A 21,199-nucleotide genomic window follows, 5' to 3' on the forward strand; every position below is an offset into this window, starting at 1 on the left:
GGGGTGGCAAAGGCAAATTTTAGAATCCGACAAGGAACGAGGAGAGGTCATTTGTATAAAACAGACTACTCTGCAGATATAGGAATGGAATTAAATAGAATATGTATGCATGAAATAATTTAAATTTACGAACTGGAAGTAATAGTCTAACGAGGTAATAGGCAGTGTTATAGCGCGTACCTAAATCCCAATAAAATTTTTCCCCACAAAAATGAAAAAATATCATTGACTGATCGGTCGATCTGCATAGTGTATCTACACATCTCCATGTACTGTACCTACATGCATAAAGAGAAATGTCCTCAGACTCTCTATAACACGCACATACACAAGATAAAAAGAAGATGAAACGAACTAATAATAAGAACGATAATGATAATACAGCAGAATCCCTCCTCCGCTCCCGCCAGGAAATCACCACTCAGCTGTACGACCACGACCCGCACAACCCCTTCCTTCATCTCCAGCGGGGCCATGTCCACGAGCGTCTGGGCTTTCCGGACCTGGCGGCTGCAGATGCCTATCGGGCGCTGATCTTGCTAGAGTCGGTGATTGATCCTGAGGGGAGTGAGTTTGTTGCGAGGAGGAGGAGGAGGAGGAGGAGGAGGAGGAGGAGGAATACACCTCTTGGTGATATTGATGATGGTGGGGGCGGGGAAGAAGAGCAACAAGAACCAGAACAAGAGAATGGTGTTGATGATGACGACGACGACAACTTCATCGCCATATCTCGCGACGAATACGATGCTCATATCGGCGAGGTTTATCTCCTTCTGGTGCGCAGTCTGCTTCGGTGTGGCTGTTTGCGCGACGCCTACGAGTTTTGTGCACGTGGGATTGAGCATCTCCGTTCTCTTCATGAATCTCACACACCACAGCAGCAGCAGAATGATGGAAATGGGGAGAATAGGAGTGGAAATGGGCTGATGTCGAAAGCTGACGATGCGGTCTCCCGCTTGGAGACGCAGATGCAGGAGATTAAACGGTTGCATTTGCGTCGGCAGCGAAAGCAGCAGCAGAAGGATCAGCAGCAGGAGGAGGATGATGACTTCAACCCCCACACTCTCAACGCCCAAGGCTTGGCTCGCAGAGTCCTGTATCCCTGGAATTCGTACGAGCCCGATCGCCAGTCTCCAGAGACACTGCGGCTGCTGAACGAGAAGTTGAAGCAAGTTGCGCCAAAATGTGAGGTCAGGGCTGTTGCGCTGCCGGTGCTGCATGATGCTGGAAGCAGTCAATCTGCTGCTGCTGGCAGTATTACAGGCGATAATAACGACAATGCACAAGGCAAGGTCTCCATCCAGCTTGGGCTCTTCGCCAAAGAAGACATCCAGCCCGGCGAGGTCCTCCTTCGGGAACTGTCGCTGCTGACGGCGACGAACCGGCTGCACGACGATCTGTGCGACGCGTGCAATGCTCCTCTGCCGGAGCTAGACGCTGCCCCGTCAGCAGCCGGGGCAGTGGCCTGCCAGGACTGCGACGACACCGTCTTCTGCAGCCATGCGTGCCACGACCGCGCGCAGGAGGTCTACCACCGCGCTGTCTGCGGGCACGACGGCCTCGAGTCCATCGGCAAGGACGTGCCCGATCCCAAGGACAAGGCGGACTATCTGTACCTTTTGCTGCTGGGGCGGGCCATAGCCATGGCCACGACGCAGGACGTCCATCCGCTCGACCTGCCCGAAGTGAAGTACATCTGGGGTGATTTCCACGAGTACAAGCTAGACGAGTACGTCGCGGAGGCAGACGCAGACCCAGACTCAGACCCAGACGAGGATCTGAATCCAGACGACGATGCCACAGCCTCCCTCCCCTTCTCCTTCCAGCTAAACATCCTCCAACCAACCCGCTTTCTCGAGGAGATGGGTCTCGACCCGTTCGCGTGCTTGTCGCGCTTCGACACGTGGGTTCTCAACACGCTGTATGCCAAATTCCGGGGCACGGCGTCCGGGCGCCTCTCGACGTGGGACGGCGGGCCAGAGGTATGCGCCGTGCATCCGCTATGGTGTCTGGCGAACCACTCGTGCGATCCGAACGTGCGGTGGGAATGGGGCGGGGAGATATGTTTTGTTGCGAGGAGGGAGGAGGAGAGGGCTGTTTGGAGGGGGAAAGAGACCCAGACAAGGGATACTGCTGGTGGTGGTGGAATAAAGAAAGATGAGGAGATCCTCAATCACTACTGCGATATTAACCTCGATGTTAGGCAGAGGAGGGAGTGGGCTAGGGGTGCCCTGGGAGGGATGTGTCGCTGTCCGAGGTGTTTGTGGGAGGAGTCTTGTAGTTAGGGATAGAATTCGTTGCTGTCCAGGACTGTAGGTAGTTAGGTGGTTATGAGGAATGATTGCTGTTTTGTAGATAAAGAAAAGACTGTCTGTGTGTGTCTATGATATTGTCATTGTCATTGCCATTGCCATAACTCGTCAAGTAACATGTCTACTGCTCATTCAGTCAGTCAGAGAAGAAGGAGAAGAAACAGCAGCACAGGATACATGTGGAATGCAAACATGCTCAGATGCAGATGCAATGCAGACGGATCGTTTTGTTTCACTTTTCCCTCCCTGAACGTACCATGCCATGCTATTCCATCCATCCCATCCCATCCATGCCATAAGAATTCAATAGGAAAAAAAAACAACCAGCAGACAAACGACGGGTACTATCATGGAAAAACAAACCTGTTGTACATACAGACAAGGTCATCATAGTATACATACATACATTCATTCATTCATGAAAGAAAAGACAAACTCATAATGATTCATTCATATCAACGCCATGACTGCCTGCTACTTGGCGTGCTCGACCAACTCCGCATAGAGATCTTCAGGGATCTTCGGGACAAACGAAACGGTCAGGCCGATTATCTTCTCTGCGTCGAGGGGTGGGAGGTTTCGCAGGACTTTGTTTGGGCTGTATACAGTTAGTAATATTCTTAAGAATAGGCATATGGAAGGATACTGGCGACGGGCGCACCTCTCGCTCTGTAGAATCGTGTCGCGGATCCGATTTAGCTGCGCAACGATGCACAATATATTCAGATGCGGCCCATACGCGAACAGAAAGTCCCACAGGTGCAAGACCTCCGGCAGCGGGGGCGTGCAGGCGCAGAGCGTCATCACCGACGGAAATGCGTACAGCTCCGCGTACATGCCCCGGGAGAAGAGATGGCTGGCAAGTTTTGCGTCGACGATCTCCAGACACCGGTCCACTAGCTGCAGCCCTCGATGCACCCCGTCCATCGCCCCACGGATATACCCGGGACACTCCTTGGTGATGAAGTAGTGGAACAGAGCAAACGCCTCGACCTCGCTGCGGGCTGCGTAGAGGAATGGCGCACACAGCACGTTCATGCCCTGCACGTAGATGGCCGACTTGGCGCCTCCTTCGCAGGGCCCGGCCGTCGTCGCACCGGTGGGTTCCTCCTCGATCGTCGGCGTATTACTGTCGAGCTCGCGCCTCCTCGACGACTGCTCCTGGGCATTCTGCGCATCGTGCAGCTTCCACGCGACGGCGTTCAACAACCGGATCAGACTGGCCTCGGTGACGCGGCGCTTGAACAGAGGATCCGTCGCGAGCGTCCGGAAGGTGTCGTTCCGGATCTTCATGTACGCCGGCGAGCGGCCCCGGTGCACCAGCGAGAGGTAGTCGTCTGTCGGCAAGGCGGGGATGTTCAGAAGAGCTAACCACAGGTATATCCGATAGGACGACTGCGAAGAAATCAGTACGTAGTCGTAAATACAGTGCTAGATTCCTACCATCCCGTCGCTATCTGCGTCCACCCTCGTCGACAGCACCAGCAGTCTCAACTCCTGCAATGCCTCAGCGATCTTCCCGTCCGCTGGGCCTTCGCGCAGCAGCGTCTCCAGGTTGGATCTCTTGATGGGAAAGCCCGAGGAGCCGGTCTTCCTCGGCGGGCGCCGTGGTCTGGTAGCGGTGGTAGCAGTCGTACTCGTCGAAACGGTAGAAGGAGCCACAGTGCTGCTCTTAGTGCTCGCCGCATCGCTGTTGGATCTCACTCGACGCAGTCGGGGGGCATTATTATTCTGCGACTGCTCGTTCGGGGCTGAATCTCGCGGCGCCCGAACGGCGCCATGCTGGGCGGGCGTTGGATGATGCTGCTGAGCGAAGGACGAGGAGGAGGAATTCGAGGACAGGGTCTGATGCGACTGGAATCTCCGCAGTCTTCGAGGCGACGGGGCCACAGTGGCTGAGGGCAGGTTGTTCGGCTGCGACGGCGGCTTGGAGGTCATCATGCTGGCAGAGAATCCGAATGGTGGGTGGGATCGGGACTCTGGGCAGGGGGCACGTCTTTAGCCCGCTCGAGAGCCGTGGCAGGGGATGGCGAACATGGCATGTAGTCCAGCAATTCTGTCGTTGCAGCTGAGGGATGAATGCGGGGGCACGCGACGCGCGAAGTGATGGATGGACGGTTGGGCGGTTGCGTTCCGAGGCCGGTCGAGATCCCAAACAGGCGCATCTACACAGTACATACTCCAACAGCCCAACCCTCCAGAATCAATCCAATTAATTTTTCTTCCTTTTCCCTCTCTTTGCTTCTCGAAATTATCCTAGTCGTATTTACGTCGTGTCCCTTGGATGGTTGCCAAGACCAGAATACCCTGGCAGGCAGGAGTTTATCCAGATCAAGTATCGAGTAAACAATGAGGTTAAAATACAAAGAAATCGATATTTGATGCTTTCCTGCAGTTATCGGCATAACTCATAACCGGACTTCATGCGACATTAAATACACAGGACATGATCATAACAGGCCATAACCGAGCATAACGATTGCAATGATCCCAAACTCCGTCATCCGTATTCAACCATCCATGTGTATCCGACGTCACCCTTTGACCGTGGCCTCTTCGTTGCCGTTGCCATTACCATTATCCGCGCCACCCAAGATGCTGCCAACAAACTCCTGATACCGAAAGACGTCGCCTCGCTTGACCCCACCTAATCCTGCCCCTCTGCCCTTGCCCCCAAAGGTCCTCCGGCCGGTGAATCCGCTGAGCACCTCGTCAATCTCCTTCTCTGTCAGAGGACTTTCGCCCGCTTCCGGATTGGTGTGGAGCAGCGCGTCCCGCAGTTCAGCGACATCCACCTGCCCGCTGTCGTCATCGTCGAATGCGGCAAATGCGTTGAGAAGCTCCTTCTGGGACGAGAGGGGAGCCAGCAATGTGGATAGCGTGTTCAGAAACGTGGGTAGGTTCATGGCCTGGGGCCCTTCAGCGGGAAAGTATTGGGAGGTTGCGGCAGAGGATGAATCTTGGCCTAATGAAGCCATCAGCAACACTCGCTAGGATCGCTGGACACTTTCTCTCGAGGATATCTATCAGACGTACCCAAATTCGCCAGCACATCGGCAACGTCATCTCGGTTAATGCTGCCGTCGTTGTCCCGATCCAGGACCTGAAAAGCCTCGCGCATCTCCCTCAACTGCGCGGGCGGTATCCGTGACAGAGCATCGTTATCCACGGGAGCCGGACGGGGCGATTTGGATCCCATCATGGAAGAAAAACTGCACCGTCCATTGGCACCTCTCGTTGGCGAAGATGGCGGTTCCCGGAATTTGGGAGTGGCAGGGCGTTCATTGTCGCTCGCCACGGCCTCTTCATCTTCGGCCGTGTAAGATTGGTTCAATTTGCTGGGCGATTGCACCGGAGTATGGCCTTTCCCGGGCGAACTGCCGGGGGTGTTTGGCCGGATTGTTGCTGATGGTGAACCGGGCGAAGACTGTCTCCGGAAGGGGGATGCTCGTGGGGATCCGAAAGAAAGAGGAGACGGTTTGTAGGGCGCATTATGGGTCGCCTGGGGATGTGGATTATTTTGCGGTTAGGAAGACCGTCCTCCAGAGGCAGCGTGAATCGACTTACCATGGTGACCACAATGCGTCTGGAGACGGGGAATCAGCAACAGAACCTGATCGAATGTCGCATGGATGGACAGAACGCTCGACTATCCACTCCCTCTGCTTAATATCGGCGTATCTGATGGTATCGCTGGACAGCTGGACGTCAGCGATAACAGGAGTAAACAAACGGAACAACTCCGCTCCGTTGCCGGCCACGCACGTCGCGGCCTGTCATTGGCGGTTTCTGTCGGATTCGACGCCCAGCAATTAAGTTGGTCCGCGCACGCTGACTGGTCCGTTTGGAGAAAATGCACGGCGAACTGGCCAGTCATATTCCAGCACCGCGTTAGCCCACCCCGTTGGCTGGCTGGCCTGTGCGGTGCGGGATCGACGACAGCACGATGGGACACCCCCTCGAAACAGGAGGTGGCCCAGGCCAGGCAATCGTCATGAGCGATTGAATCCCTGCATTACGAAGACTCCCTCGCTGGAGTACTTGCATGCGGCTCTGGCGGTGAACGGTGCCTGGTGCTGGCTGCAGAGCTTGGGCTGTCCGGAGTAGTGAGGTTCTAATCCTCCCCACCAAAAAATTGTCGAGCTTTAGTACGCGGAATCCCCTCCTGACCCATCCATGGATATTTAGATCTAATCCCCAATTGTTGGTATAGGCCATTGTCACCTCCAGCCGGCATTGGGGACCGCGGAGTATGCGTGCGTGACGTAGTAGTTTCCCACCATGTCGACGACGCTGCCCTACCGAACGGCCTCGAATAATAACCTCCAGCATGAGAGAAACCCTTCGCTCGGGTCGTATGCGACCTCCGGCCCGCCGCGTTCGGCCAGCAACGGACTGTCCCAATTGTCCCCTGAATCGTCTTTCGTGAGAAGATCTCCGAGCCATGCGCGACATCTAGCAAAATCAGGCCGACCACGACGATACAAGTCCCAATATCCCCGCAATTCCCCCGAGCGCCATGTCGAGTATATCCTGGTGGCCTCCTTTCACATTGACCGGGGGCCCATCATGGAGCATCAGTATCCTGTCCCCATCAGTGGCGACGAAAGCATGCTGGCAGAACTGATGCTGCCGGACCAGACCCATGTCCGGAGTCAGGATTGGACGATTTTCTTCCTGCACAAGGATACGGGGTCCGATGAAGAGGAATCCCAGGGCGCGAAAAAGAAGCGAAAAAAAAACGAAGGGCGGAGCGCGAGGACGGAGATTATGACGACGATGACGAGCAGGAAGAGAACTCCGACACAGGGACGGGTGACGACGAGAGCAGTGACGAGGAGGAAGAGGGCGGGGAAGGCCCGCCCCTGATGTACGTGTTGAATCTGGTCAATACGAAACAGGATAATACTGTTAGACGGTATGTCTCCCTCCGTCTGGGCCTGCTGTGCGCGGCTGACGAGAACAGGGGTGCTGTTGTCAAAGCAATGGCAATATGCACACGACATTCATTTCTTCATATATATAAAGTGAGTCCAGTCATGCCTCAGATTGGAGGCTCGTCAACGATCATCATGAAGCTGACCGACTCAGCCATTACTCCTGCTCGCCCTAGAGGACTATTTCAAATCGCCGTATCCCGAAACGCTGGCCACGCTCTACAATGCCGTGAACGCGATGGACCTTTCGCTCATGCCCCGACTGTCTTTGCTCGAGCGGAGCATCCTGCAGGCCAGTGATTCGAAAGACATGTTTATCGAGAAATTCGAACGCATGATCGAACAGCGCCTCGAGGACGAAGGAGTCGAAAACACTGTCTCTTCACCTGGGGAATCGCCACCAAAGCCGAAATATACACCACCGCGAGATACCCATGAGTTCGAGTCCAAGGTCATCTACAACGACATCCCCATACCCGTCAAGGTTCCCACCGCGATCTGGCCGGAGACCGTGGGCGATTTCTCTTTGATCAAGCTGATCCAGACTTTCGCGGGTCCGCACCAGGCGTCGCCTCAACCTTTCGCGCTTCATCCGCACCTCACGACGAGTGGGGCGTATACTCATCCGATTATCGTGCTCGTGAATGCCATGTTGACCCAGAAGCGCGTCGTATTCCTCGGGCACAATCGTCCCTCGGGCGAAGTAGCAGAGGCGGTCCTGGCGGCGTGTGCGCTGGCGTCGGGTGGGATCCTGCGGGGGTTTACTCGGCATGCATTCCCCTATACCGACTTGACCAAGATCGACGATCTTCTCAAGGTGCCTGGATTCATCGCGGGAGTGACGAACCCCACGTTTGCCAACCACCCCGAGTGGTGGGATCTGCTTTGTGATCTGCCCTCTGGTCGGATGAAAATCAGCAGCCACATCGAGCCCGCGCCGGTCACGGAGGGATTGCTGTACTTCCAGCAGCAGAATATCAACGTCACGGCGAACCAGAACGACAAAAATAATGCGCATGCGGATCCCACGGGCGACAACGCGTTTATGGAGGACATCATGCGGAGCATCACCCAGCGGCACGGGGAGGGGGCAATCCGGGCGAAATGGCGCGCCTACATTCAGAAATTCACCCGCATCGCGGCTGCCTTCGAGGAGACGGTGTATGGAGCGTCGGCGCTGTACATCATCGGGCCTGGCGAGGAACCTTCCTCCAGCCCCAGTGGTGCCAAACCCGACCCGTCGGATCCGGCGTCCCTTCGGGGCCATGGCTATGTCTGGCCGGATGAAGCGTCCAAAATGCGGGAGCTGGCGGCAAGCGTGTCGCGCATCGAAGGCTGGCGCAATACGCGATCTTACTATGCCTTCATTCAAGATGTCGCCTCGTCGTACCACGCGTCGGGGCCGATCAAGTCACTGGACCTGCAGCACCATCACGACCGGTTACGATCCCTGAAACTCTCCCACGAGGAGAGCGGAGCCATCTACCTGGCCTTTTCGCATGCGGTGCGGGATTATGCGGGCATCTGCCAGTTGCTCACTGTCACGCCGGAAAGCCAGGCGGGGTTGTTTTATATCAGCCTGGGGCTCTTCCATCCGGACGTGAACGTGCGCGAAGCGACCGTGGACCTGCTGGAGCGGATCGCAAACCACGAGGCCGGGCGGCATTTCTGGAACCATCTCTCGCGGTTCGCCAAGTTGGCGTACTTCCGGGTGAAGCGCGAGAAGGAGGCCGTCACAAGTCCGGCGACCAGCCCGACGGGTTTCAGCGGACAATCCAGCCAGCAGCAGAGCCTGGTGGGCGTGGCCCTGGGAGACGCATCACACCGCAGGAGCTAGCCTGGCGGCGGCAATCTGACAGGATACTAATACCTATATATCTGTGTATATCTCGCTCTATATTCCTGAATCTACTGTTCATCCTTCTCGTGACATGTGGCATGATTTCTGAGCGTTTTGTGGGAAAAGCAATTTCTCCATTTTGTGTATAGGCATTTTTTCTTTCTTGTCTATTCTAGGCTGTTCATATGGCTGAACTTTATCGTATCCTCGTCATCGTCGGTGTTCTGGATGGATAGATGCATTAAAGATTTTGGCCCTATTCCGTACACGCATATTTTTGGCGTATCTGTCGTGCGAATCGATATCTGGAAGTGACAGCACAGGCCAGTATCCTATACTCCGTAAGCTAGGACTTTATGTGCAACGATACACAACGGTGCAGTATACTTGGCAGTTCCACAAGTGTAGCTTCCAGAGGTGCTATCGAAGATGCTGGTATCTGACGGATGATGTCTTTCCCACTGTTGTACGAGAAGTCAAGATGTTGTGTCTGTCGATCGCTGGTCTGGCCCCTCTGCCGACCGTGGTCCAGGCGCGCTCTCCACCGGGAAGGCGCCACCGGCGAATCAGCCCGTGCCTTCCTATCACTCGCCCCTGCCTCGTGGCTGCTCAGCATCGCGACGGAGTATTTTTCCCCTGGCATGCGACTCGTCTGCAGTCCGTCCGGCGATATTTTTGAATCTGTCACGTTGCGAAGCGGGCGCCAGACGACATGGACAGGACATGCAGGCGTCATGCACGCGCATTGGCTGGAACGTTCCAACCCCTGGCAGGATTGCCCGTCTGGAGCAGCCGTGCTGCCAGCTCATTGCTAGCTGACGCCGCTGCTCGGGAGACTCGAGCTTAATAAGTTAAAAGCTGAGAGAAAAAGCTTTTTCGCGCAGCACTTTTCCCTTTTCAGGCCTGCTCGTCCCTGATTCCGCCTAGGGGCCATCGTCCACCGGTCGATGTCTTCGGCCCTGCTTACCTTGTTCGCCGATTCCCAAGAATAACATGCAGTAGTGAGTTCCCCGCTCCGCCCTGTTAGGAGAACAGTGCACTGCCGGCTGTCGGTGGCCCACCGACGCCTTTCGATGCGCGATATAATAAGATCGTGCTGTGCAGGCGACTGCAAGGTCCCGAGTTCTCGCCGTCGCGTGCTGAGGAGCCGTTTGGAGAACGCAAGGGGACGGACGCTGTCACTGTCAGCCTCCAGGGCTGAAACACACCAACAGCCATCCCCTACGTCTGCGTGCGCTTCCAAGTCTCACAATATGCGGCTGTCCTCTTCCTGCTAGCCAGGTATCGCTCAAAAAGTGGCGTTCTTTGCTGAATAGAACCGTTGTCGACCGACATCACCGTGCCGTCAAGGCCTGTCTCTCCCTCGTGGATGGCTTGCATTGTCATGCCTGACGAACCGCCTCGATCCTCCTTCCCTCCTTAGCCTCGTCCAAGACGAAGTACGCTCGTTACTTATTACACTAAAGACGCATTCAGCGTAAAACACATTCGTTTGCAGTTATACGACTCTTCAGTCATGGCGCGATCTGGATGTTCACGGCCCAGTTGGCGGGGCTGGACGTTGACAAGACCACCGCTCTTCACGTTACTATCCCTAATCGTTCTCAGTTGTTCTTCAATTGTTGGTGCTTTGGAGAACTCGGGCGATCCATCTGAACTTGCGGAGACGAACATAGTGGCCCGATGGGACGAGATCATCGCTGATCGGCGGTACCCACCGCCCATCCCACGTGAGGATGCCAATCTCAATGACACTGACGTCGATATCTTGGTCGCGGATGATGAGTCTCTCCGCGAGTTGGTACCAACGACGGTGAGACGCTCATCCTCGTCGACGTCCGCCGACTCAGCCTTCCCCAGCCCGTTCGAGACGCTGGGAAACAATTTCACCGCGACGAGCTGCCCCCAGTTCTTCTCCAATTTCCTCAGCAATTCGACCTTCAAGTCATGCTATGCCATCTCCTTCCTCCTCCAGAACTCCGGTTCCTTCTTCAAAGCATTGCAGTCGCCAGTCACCCTAGATCAGGTCATCGAGACATCCTGCTCGGCAAATGAAGCGACATGCACAGATTACATGACGCACCTGGCGTCGGATCTCATCAGTGATAAGGCGTGCGGCCAGGACTACAAGCTGGGAAATCCGGCCGTGGTGCAGGCGTACACGGATATGATCGCGTATAAGCCTGTCTATCGCGCGTCCTGTCTCAAGAACCCCTCAACTGGGGAGTTCTGTTTTACGGAGGCGGCCACGAATCACAACGTTGCTGATTACTATGTGTACTTTTTGCCTATCGGCATTTCTTTTCCGGGCTCGAGCCGGCCAACCTGCAACGAGTGCTTGAAAGCGACTATGGAAGTCTTCGCGGAGAGCGCAGTGATCAAAGGACAGCCTCTCGCGCAGACATACATACCGGCGGCCCAGCAGATCAATATGGGCTGCGGTCCGGGCTTTGTCAATGCAACCGTCAAAGTCGGATCCGTGTCTTCCGCAGGCAGTCTGACGAGTGTTCCGTCTGTCATCACCTTGGGATTCGCATTGCTTTTCAGCATGGCGCTTGGCGTGCTATGATTGACGCTGCTACTGATGTTTGTCCTTCGTTCTGCTTACGCTCTGCTGTATACATACTTGCATGGATCTACCCCGATCCTGCCAACCAGTATTTTGGGGTTGGTACATAATGTTATTTTCTAATCATTTTCTCACCCTCTTTCAACCCTCTTCATTTTGAACTTCTTCCCTTCCCTTCATGTCCCCTCCTCTTTGGGTTTTTGTTTTTTTTTTTGTCTTTCGCCGTTTCGACGACTTCATTGATTCATACTAGACATGTTTTAGAGATGGAGTTATGGGTTATGAATGACGCTAGAGTGGATTATTTATCGCAGCTTGAGTTTTGAATGAACTACAGTCAACAAGAAAGTCCATTTTGCTCTTGTATTAAGTTGTGTGACTCTGGACGTACTGTACTGTAGTAGAGTGCGGACCAGTCATCCGCCCGGAGCGGCTCCACCGATCGTCCGGAAGCCGAGGGTTCCGAGCATCGCATCGTCACGACGTCGACTCCCTCATTGCAGTCTGTATGCCCAAATCTCGTGTCTAACGATCCCCGGGATCCGGCTCGTACTAGAAAATGGACCAAAGCGGCAGTGAGGCGGAGAGGGGGGACGACAGTCAATCCCGACAGAACGTTCCCTCCTGGCGGGCAGTATGCTCTTCGTTGCGCGTATCAGTATCGATCAGACGTCAGGGCTAACGCGGACTCTTCAGTGCGATAACTGCCGGGCAAGAAAGGTGTGTCTCTGAATATACAGTACTGTACACTTGGTTGACGCATTCAGATCAAATGCGACAAACGATCGCCATGCTCCAACTGTCGAGCATCGAATACCGTCTGCCACACGGCGAATCGACCAAAGGAACACCGCCAGCGGATTCTGATTTCAAGCCAATAGTACGTGCCTTTTCCGTAGAAATTATTTTCTATAGTAACACCTCCCAGTGAAAAGAAAATCGAGGCCATCGAAAGCCGCCTGGCAAGAATCGAAGGTCTCATTCAGAACCTGGCCGCGCATTCTGCAGCGTCCCCCTCACGACCGTCTGTCACGCTGGGCCCGTCGTATTCTCCCCATCAGGAGACCCTGTCCTCTTCCGGAGGACCAGCGGAACGCAACAGCTCAGCGGGCAAGACGAACACGGCCTTTGAGGGAGATTCGTCACTACGGGCGCATTCCGTCCATGCGAGCCGGGTCGTCGAGCATGCCATGCGCAGCGATGCGTCGGTCGACCGCAGCCCGGAGATGCAGGAAGCGCTGGCGGCCTTGCGGACGCTGATCGAGAAACAGCACGCGCTGTCGATCAACCAAGACTGGCGGTTTCCGAACCAGCCGGCGAATGCGGCGATCGACCTGTCCTCGGTGAAGATGCCTTCTTTGTCGTCTGTTGTAACTCTCCTCCGTCTGTGCAAGGGTAAGTAACACGGAAGCAAGTCTGCAGTCATATACGCTGGGTTGCTGACTTCTTCAGAATCGCACAACTTTCTAGACCTCCCCTTTCTCGACTTTGACCAGTTCAACGAGCTCTGTAAAAAGATCTACTTTGCTGTCGAGGACTATTCGCTTGCGGCGTTTACCCTCGTCAACGGAGGCCTGTACTATCTCTTCCTGGAGGTGGGCATGTTGTGGGGGAGAAACGTCCCCGAGTCGCAGGAGAGCGCGGCGATATGTCGTGCGAATTTCGAGTATGCGCTTGGCCGGTTTGACATTTTTACTGCGCCGACGTTTGAGAATATCCAGGCTCTGCTTCTTGGCGTAAGCATACCGTTTTCGTTATCTCTCTTTCTCTCCTTTTTTTTGTTTTCATGCTTACTAGACAGGCTTCATACGCGATCGACATATCACGGCCATCCCTCTGCTGGGCCCTCACCTCGACCGCTGCGCGACTGTGCCAAACGCTGGGGTACCACCGCTCCGTGGCGTCGCCCGACGACCGCAAACTGGACATCCAGCTGAAGAAGCGGATGTTCTGGTACACGTACATCCTGGACAAGAGCCTGTCGCTACGACTGGGCCATTCGTCGACGCTGCAGGACTTTGACATCACGCTGGACCTGCCGGAGCTGTCGCCGGACACGCGGCTGAGCATGTGGGAGGTGATGTACCAGCACTGGATCCGGATCGGGCGGTTCCAGGGGCGGATCTACGAAGAGCTGTATTCGCCGCAGGCCTTGTCGGGGTCGTCGGCGGAGATGACGCGAAGGGCGAAGTCGATCATTTCGGATATGCAGATGTGGTATAGGGAGATATTGCAGATCGATCCCTCCCGAGCGTATAATCCCGCATACTACGAAGCGGCCATCACATCGTGCGAGATCATGTATTACTCGCTCCTGACGCTCGTCTACCGCACCATTCCGCCCGGACCGACAGACAGTTCGACCATCTTCAACAACGAGTGCATCGAGACGGCTCGGTTGGCGTTGAAGGCTCATCAGCGCAACTCGGAGCGGTACAAGGATAGCAACAGCTACATCTGGCATGGGTATATATCGTGGTGAGTACAAACATCACCCATAAAACCAAACCAAACCAAACCAACCCAAGCTGATGATTTCGGTTCACAGGATCCTCATGAACTGCCCCTTCACACCCTTCCTAGTCCTCTTCTGCCACGCCATCGCCACGGCCGATACATCAGACCTGCGCCGGCTAGGCGAGTTTGTGTCCTCGCTACAGTCAGCCGCTGAGGTTGCCGAGGCGGCGGAGAAGTTCTGTCGGCTGTGCCATGTCTTTCACCGCGTGGCGGAGCTGTACATTTCGGCGAAGATGAGGCGGCTGCAGGAACAGCAGCAGCAGCAGGTTAATTCTTCCCTTGGAAGAGGATCCTCCTCAGAGGAGCAACAAAACTTGAGTAACAGCAGCAACAGCAACATTAATAATAACAACCGAGCTGCTAGTGCTGGTAATAATAGCAATCCTCCACCACCACAATACCCAGGCCTATCATCACCAATCGACGATCTAGAACCCTACCTCAGCGCCCTAGGCATCCCGAACGCGGCAGTCATCAACACAAACACAAACAACAACAGTAATAACAACAGCGATCCAACCGCAATGACAACAGCAGCAGGCTTTGAGCAAGGATTCACAGCAGGTGATTCATCTTCATCATTATCGCTAGGAAACTGGTTCGCAGGAAACGTCAATATCATGTCCCTTCTCGAGACGGATTTGTCGAGTGTTGTTACGCCGGTGGGTTATTAACCAGCATTAACCAGCAATAACTAGCATTGGTAGCATAGCGGTATTAACAGCTTTTTCTTTTTCTTTTCTTTTTTACTTTTTTTTTTGATTTGAAGAAGGCAAGTGGCGGTGTATTTATTTGATTTAATAATGGCTGGGTTGGGTTGAGGAAGTAGACTGGAGGCCCGGCCTGGATTGTATGTACACATGCATTTAACAATTAACGTCATAGGAATAGTATAGAATGAGCGACTCTTTCTTTCATTCTTCTTTTTTTCTTTCTGATGGGAAGTATGTACATACAGTATGTGTCTATGTATGTGTGTAAGGAGTCTTTTTTTTTAAAGTGCGTATTATCTATTCTCATTTCTATCGATGTGTTGATGCTGCTTGCTAACTTATGCACATGTACATACAGTATACAGACGTATGTATTCTATACTCCACTTATGCGTTCTCTTTCTATCCATCTTTTGTTGATTCTGTCGTTGACCGACGGTCAGGCAGTCAATACTCTGTATAGTGTTGCTGCTGACTGACTAGTTGCCGGACTGGACTGGACTGATTAATCATATTATATATATGTATATCTGTGTGTGTATGTGTGTGTGATTATCTTCCTTCTAGGTTATTGTCAACCCTCCACTCCTGCACTCGAAACTCTACCACCGGCTTGCGCAGCAGATCCACGTTCCGGATGAGTCGCACCTCGCTGGCCTTGGTCCGTCGGAGATGCTCCCGTTTCTGCCTTTCTTCGGCGCTTGTGCTGTCCGTCTCTGTCGTCGCTGCTGCTGCTGCTGCTGCTGCCAACTCGGCGTTGCGCGCCTCCAGCGTCTTTTCCAACACAGAGTGCATGCTGGCGAGTACCTTCTCCGTCGCCTTTGCCAGAGGGAGCTCCGTCGCGGGCACGTCGTCCGGCGACACCCAGGAGCGGGTGTTGCGCAGCGCCGGATCTGCGTCGGCAGCAAAAACGGCCTCTCGCAGTCGAGCCACCGTCAGCGCCGCAAACATGTCGCCCGTCCCGCTGAAGAAGCAATCCAGCGCCGGCACGTCGATGTGGAACAGCCGAGGCGAGCCATCAGAACGAGTCGTCGAGCCGATGATGGTCAGCGTCGACGGCGGTGTCGACGAGCCGAGGCCCGACAGCTGGACCGACGTGACTACGACATGGGGGATCGAGTATGTTTTGTGGATGGCAGTGATGGCATCTGCGAGGTCTTTCATAGTGGAGATTTTGATTCCAGAGAGGAGTCTGTCGAGTTAGCAGGAGCAGACAAAAGAAACAAAAAGGCCACTTACTCCGCCTCAAACTGATTCGGTAGTATCAAATCCGCATGGCGGATTATCTTCTTGTACGCCGGCACCACATCCTCATTGACATAAAGCCGGCCCTGATCGCCCATGACAGGATCCAGGACTGCCCCAGTCAGCATTACATCTTTTTTTTTTTTCAACAATCTGTAATACTCACTCCAGAAAAACGACCCGGGCTTCTTCTCCGCCCGGCGCTGCAGATCCAGCCCGATCTCACCGACGGCCTCGACAGCCGCCGCGCTGGGTGTGTACCCGGACAACAAGACATCAAAATCGGTCAGGTCACTCTGACAGAGACCCTGGTAGAGGTCGCGGATCTCCTGGGCGCTTGTCCGGGTGCCTTTGAACTGTCTATACCCGGTGTGGTTGCCTGCCTGGTCAGTCATTATCAATGAAAGGCTCGTCAGAGTCTGACGAGACAATTGTAAAGACATCTATAATAGATAAGAAGAAATCGGGCTACTCACTAAAATGAACCGTGTTTATCGCCGCGACTTCACATCCCAAAGACTGCATGACAAACGTGGCCATTGTGTTTCCGACATATCTGACGAACGCAATCAGTCATACACCCTAATAAGAAACCAGTCGAGATAATATCTGCTATCAGAAGTTGTCAAAAAAAAAAGATGACATTGATAGTTGGTATCACGCACCCATAGGAAACCTTTTTTTATGCAGTCAGCATCAGATAGCATAGTTGTAATGATTGTATGCATGTATGTATATGCGTAATTATGTAATCGTTCCACTCACATGGCTGGCTATGGCAAGGACTTTGGTCTCCGGGACCAAGGACTGCTGCTCACAGTCCTCTGATGACGACGACGACATCGGCAGCGGGTATGATGCGAAACGAAGCTGGCAGGGCAGGGGAGGAGGCACGAATCCGTGGGTATGATAGGTGGGAAGCCTGTTATGTCTGGCACTACTAGTTTTGTCCCTGCAGACTCTTTTCTTCAGGCTGGATTGATTGATGCCCACTGACGAGAGCAAGAGCAGTCGAGATGCAATTCGATAGGATGAGATAGTATGTATGTATGATACTAATTAAGTCAGAATTAGAATTTAGAAAAATGCAAACAGAAAGAGCCTTGGCTTGGCTTCCGCAGTCTTCTCACTCCAAAACGAACCAACTACTAGTATAACTGGCGTAACTGGCCGACAGACTATGATCAAAAAAACGAATTTGATAATAACAACGACTGGGGAAGGCGCGCAAACGCAATGCCGCCCTGAAGCGTGGGGTGAGGGGCATGTTACGTAGCTATCCCCGTTTTGGAAACTGCCTGACCCTGATTGGTTGTCGGGACATGGCCGACTGCCATGGCAGATGGCTTGTTATTGGTCGAGAGCTTGTGTCTGGGAGGCTGCTTTAAGGTCGGCATCGCCGATGGTGCATGCGCGATTATTCAGTAGATATTAGAGATCAGGAGTATGGAAAATACTTTATGATGTATATACGACGGAGACATTGAGTTCACATGCTACGTGCAGAAGCTGAGAGAAAGACTGGTTGAGTTGTAACGGAGGTACCTGATCGACTACTGTTTCTACAGTGTGCTTCTCTTTCTTTGGTATGACTGATCAGACCTGACATCATTATCATTCATGATGTTAACTATTTAACTAGGCAGGCATATACTGTCTGGTTTGATTCAATCAAGACCCAGTCCCAGTCCATGATCAATGAAAATCACCCATCTATTCAAGGTGATTGACGTTGACCTCTCGAAATCATCAGGGATATCAATCGACATAACATATAATCCACATTCATGCAGTATCTATCTATCTTCCGGTGCTGCCAAAACCGCCCGCACCGCGGACACTCTCTTCGAGTTGATCGACAACCACGACCTCAGGGGTGTAGATCTAGCAACAAGATTGATCAGAGGACGTTCGACAGCGTCAGTGTGAAAGATGACAGACTTACCCTCTCCAGAACGAGCTGGGCAATGCGATCTCCTTCCTTGACTACAATGTGTCAGTCAAGAATGTCTGATCAACAAACATGCCATGCTGCATACCAGTAAAGTCCTCGTCCGAAAAGTTGAACAGCAACACCTTGACCTCCCCCCTGTAGTCGGCATCAATGACCCCGGCGCCCGTGTCGATAAAGTTCTTGGCCGCAAGACCGCTGCGGGGAGCGATACGCCCGTCTTCGATCAATGTATTATTAGCAAGCATATACATGTAGCCAGCAGTTGTAGATTTTGTAGATTACTCACACGTCCCCTCGGGCACGGCAATCGCCAATCCCGTATCCACCAATCCCTTGCCCTTGGCCGGGATGACGGTGTCCTTTGCACTGTAGAGATCGTATCCGGCCGCAAAGGCGGATCCCCGCGTGGGTGCCCGAGCCGACTCGGTCAGCTTCTTCACCAGGAGCGGAGGAGGCGTAGGCTGGGAGATGGAGGTCACAGCGGTGCCATTGCCATTGCCATTGGAGGAGGAGGCCATGACGGAGGCAATGCTCGTAGAAGTAGAAGTTCCGTTGTTCTCGACGGCGTCGTCGGTCTTGGTTCGCTTGGCGAGGGGCGAGGCGGGCAGCGAGGGCGGTTCGTGGGCGACGGCAGCAGCGGTAGAGGGAGCAGAATCAGGAGGCGGAGTGGCCTGCTTGGTCATGATAGAAGATCAGCCTCGATGAGTCGATGGATTATTGTTTAGGCCTTGCATCCCTAGAATGTAATAAGTGCAGCAACGCGTCGGTGAGCAACGCGCATCGCGTCCCGCTCTCAGCAACCCAAAGCGGCATGTTTGCCAGCTTTGCCTCCTTGTCAGGGCTAGCCCTAGCAGCCACCCGCAAAGAGTAAGTCGCAGCCATCCCGCTGCAACTCGAGGCCAGGGGATGAGTACAGTACAGTATCGTTGCATACAGTATACGCACCATCTCCGAGGTCCCCTTCCAGGCTGATTGATTTGCCACTGCTGTAACCTGTTTCATCGCATCTCCGTCGGCCGCGGGTGTCAGGCTGCCGACTGTTAGCAGCTGCTGCGCCCAATCATGGCCTGTCCGTTGGTGTTGGTCGGCGACTCCAGCAGTCCAATTTTTTTTTAGCTCAGGCTTAGTCCCTCGAACAAGGTTATTTTCATTTGGCTCCGTGTCGCGGCCCTATATTCCTTCTGCCCTTGCCTTGTTGATCCTGTGTGGCAAAAAAAACATGCCGCTCGGTTGTTCCTGATTCCTTCCGCTGTCGCTGCGACGGTGACAGTAACGATGCGCATCTCAGGATCGACCTCGACTGCCTGGAACGATTATAGCTCGGTGATCGACCGCTGCTTTGCTCGCCGAAGGAACGTTGGGCGCCTGGTTATATAAAACAAAACCAACACTGCAAGCACCTAACCGGCCACTCCGAAGCTAGCAGGACGTGAGAGCTGGACCCTGACGATGGCACGACGAGGTATAAAATGTGTGAAATATGGCTGCTCTGTTTTCCTGAGCAGTTCAGTGTCATAATTCGAATCAATTGCAGTCTTTCAGCTCCTAGACTTGTGCAGGCATAGTCTTTAAAAGAAAAATAAAAGTCTTTATTTTTTTTGATATCGAAATCACCATGTCTACAGCTACAAAACCCACCATCGTCATCGTCCAGGGCTCCTTTCAAACCCCCTTGTTCTACGGGGCGTTATTGACGGGTCTTTTGGACGCGGGTTACCCCGTCATCCACCCCCGACTCCCATCCTGCACCAACGTCGACGACGCCGACTTCCCTACCCGCACGCTGACGGACGATTCCCTCGCCGTGACCGTCGCCATCCAACGACTGGTCGAGGCGGAGGGCAAGACGGTCGTCGTGGTCATGCACTCGTATGGTGGGCTGGTGGGCAGCAACGCCATCCCGGAGGAGCTCAGCTACTCGTATCGCCAGTCGCGGGGGTTTGCCGGTGGCGTGATCCATCTCTTTTATTTCTGCGCCTTTATCCTGGGCAAGGGGCAGTCGGTGCTGGGGGTTTTTGGCGAGTCGCCAAATAACGACGTGAGGGTATGTCAGTCGTCCTATTTTATTTTGTATTCCGCTTTCGCTCATCTATGTACTGTACAGCCAGATGGACGCTTCTGCATCCGCAACGGAGCCAAGATCCTCTTCAACGACCTTCCAGACTCGGAGGCCGCTCTGTGGGAGTCGCGATTGATCCCGCAGTCGTACAAGGTCCAGACGACCCCTCTCACGCGGGCGGCATACGAGTACATTCCCTCGACATATCTCATCACGGAGAACGACCGAGCCGTGCCCGTCCGTTTCCAGGAGATGTTCGCTGCCACCATCAAGGCGCAGGTGGTCCGGTGCAGCTCCGGCCACTCACCCATGTTGAGCCAGCCCGCTGTCCTGGTCGAAAAGATCACGGCGGCGGTGGAGGGTGCTTTACGACGGGCTGGGCCCGGGTTCCGTAGGTAATAGTTAATAGTTAATAATCGTCGAATGCATCTTGCTTGTCGTCAATCAAAGAAAAGTCCATTGAAGCCATTGGTCTTCGAGAATATTAATGAATATGATAGATAGTCTCTGCAACAAGAGAAGCAATCCGAGATAGAAATCCCTACTACTAGAACGTCAGATTAATACCATTAATACTATTTAATTAACAAAGAAGAATTTACTTCATGAGGAAGGACATGCCAATCATAGATACCTGTCTCTAGCCAGCATCGTCGTCGTAGAGGTCATCAAAATCCCCCCCGGTGGCTCAGCATACCCGCTCATCCCGGCGACAACCCTGTGGAGATCCCACCGCATTTCCAGCAATCTCCAACTAGGCAGCAGATACTGATATGGATCGTCGGTAGTGAGGACAAAACAAAAGAATCCCCGGACAAGAGAAACATCACAGATCTGGCAGAACGCCCAGAACAACTGTGGCACTGGCACCTCTTTGACACCGCACACATCTTCTAGTGCTTTTTTTTTTTTTGTAGTTCGTTGTTTGGAGAGCTGCTGATCGCGCTGCTGATCGCTCGTTCCAGCGTTCATCATTGTCGATGTCTGCCAGTGTCATCTGGGAGGAAGCCATGTGGGCAGATAGATGGTAGGATGACTCTGGCAACCTACTTG

The 21,199-nt window shown here is 53.7% G+C and overlaps 9 protein-coding genes across 9 annotated transcripts; 5 read left to right on the forward strand and 4 right to left on the reverse strand.

Moving 5' to 3' along the window:
• Positions 1 to 344: 344 nt before the first annotated feature.
• On the forward strand, positions 345 to 2,562 carry T310_3084 (uncharacterized protein; the record flags this gene model as incomplete). The annotated part of the gene is made up of 3 exons (XM_013474025.1): positions 345 to 2,259; positions 2,356 to 2,375; positions 2,449 to 2,562. The coding sequence occupies 3 exons, from the start codon at positions 345 to 347 to the stop codon at positions 2,560 to 2,562; spliced, it is 2,049 nt and encodes a 682-aa protein (XP_013329479.1).
• Positions 2,563 to 2,786: 224 nt separating this feature from the next.
• Positions 2,787 to 4,253, reverse strand: T310_3085 (Mitotic check point protein (Bub2); the record flags this gene model as incomplete). The annotated part of the gene is made up of 3 exons (XM_013474026.1): positions 2,787 to 2,910; positions 2,974 to 3,707; positions 3,756 to 4,253. The coding sequence occupies 3 exons, from the start codon at positions 4,251 to 4,253 to the stop codon at positions 2,787 to 2,789; spliced, it is 1,356 nt and encodes a 451-aa protein (XP_013329480.1).
• Positions 4,254 to 4,846: 593 nt separating this feature from the next.
• Positions 4,847 to 5,882, reverse strand: T310_3086 (Calmodulin; the record flags this gene model as incomplete). The annotated part of the gene is made up of 3 exons (XM_013474027.1): positions 4,847 to 5,277; positions 5,349 to 5,814; positions 5,880 to 5,882. 3 exons carry the CDS (start codon positions 5,880 to 5,882, stop codon positions 4,847 to 4,849), a joined length of 900 nt encoding a protein of 299 aa, XP_013329481.1.
• Positions 5,883 to 6,593: 711 nt separating this feature from the next.
• Positions 6,594 to 9,086, forward strand: T310_3087 (uncharacterized protein; the record flags this gene model as incomplete). Its single annotated transcript, XM_013474028.1, has 3 exons — positions 6,594 to 6,966; positions 7,029 to 7,339; positions 7,404 to 9,086. The coding sequence occupies 3 exons, from the start codon at positions 6,594 to 6,596 to the stop codon at positions 9,084 to 9,086; spliced, it is 2,367 nt and encodes a 788-aa protein (XP_013329482.1).
• A 1,519-nt stretch (positions 9,087 to 10,605) lies between these two features.
• On the forward strand, positions 10,606 to 11,658 carry T310_3088 (uncharacterized protein; the record flags this gene model as incomplete). The annotated part of the gene is made up of 1 exon (XM_013474029.1): positions 10,606 to 11,658. One exon carries the CDS (start codon positions 10,606 to 10,608, stop codon positions 11,656 to 11,658), a length of 1,053 nt encoding a protein of 350 aa, XP_013329483.1.
• Positions 11,659 to 12,294: 636 nt separating this feature from the next.
• Positions 12,295 to 14,849, forward strand: T310_3089 (C6 transcription factor; the record flags this gene model as incomplete). Its single annotated transcript, XM_013474030.1, has 6 exons — positions 12,295 to 12,378; positions 12,426 to 12,538; positions 12,587 to 13,053; positions 13,111 to 13,394; positions 13,460 to 14,136; positions 14,207 to 14,849. The coding sequence occupies 6 exons, from the start codon at positions 12,295 to 12,297 to the stop codon at positions 14,847 to 14,849; spliced, it is 2,268 nt and encodes a 755-aa protein (XP_013329484.1).
• A 123-nt stretch (positions 14,850 to 14,972) lies between these two features.
• Positions 14,973 to 16,673, reverse strand: T310_3090 (Pyridoxal kinase; the record flags this gene model as incomplete). The annotated part of the gene is made up of 8 exons (XM_013474031.1): positions 14,973 to 15,018; positions 15,132 to 15,140; positions 15,245 to 15,264; positions 15,369 to 15,389; positions 15,537 to 16,080; positions 16,128 to 16,245; positions 16,300 to 16,512; positions 16,610 to 16,673. The coding sequence occupies 8 exons, from the start codon at positions 16,671 to 16,673 to the stop codon at positions 14,973 to 14,975; spliced, it is 1,035 nt and encodes a 344-aa protein (XP_013329485.1).
• Positions 16,674 to 17,933: 1,260 nt separating this feature from the next.
• Positions 17,934 to 18,770, reverse strand: T310_3091 (dUTP diphosphatase; the record flags this gene model as incomplete). The annotated part of the gene is made up of 4 exons (XM_013474032.1): positions 17,934 to 18,017; positions 18,079 to 18,119; positions 18,173 to 18,304; positions 18,374 to 18,770. The coding sequence occupies 4 exons, from the start codon at positions 18,768 to 18,770 to the stop codon at positions 17,934 to 17,936; spliced, it is 654 nt and encodes a 217-aa protein (XP_013329486.1).
• A 932-nt stretch (positions 18,771 to 19,702) lies between these two features.
• On the forward strand, positions 19,703 to 20,681 carry T310_3092 (uncharacterized protein; the record flags this gene model as incomplete). Its single annotated transcript, XM_013474033.1, has 3 exons — positions 19,703 to 20,131; positions 20,192 to 20,537; positions 20,647 to 20,681. The coding sequence occupies 3 exons, from the start codon at positions 19,703 to 19,705 to the stop codon at positions 20,679 to 20,681; spliced, it is 810 nt and encodes a 269-aa protein (XP_013329487.1).
• Positions 20,682 to 21,199: the final 518 nt, after the last annotated feature.

Source organism: Rasamsonia emersonii, assembly GCF_000968595.1.
Source record: "Rasamsonia emersonii CBS 393.64 chromosome Unknown ctg1118621760050, whole genome shotgun sequence".
In the NCBI taxonomy this organism is placed as follows: Eukaryota; Fungi; Ascomycota; class Eurotiomycetes; order Eurotiales; family Trichocomaceae; genus Rasamsonia; species Rasamsonia emersonii.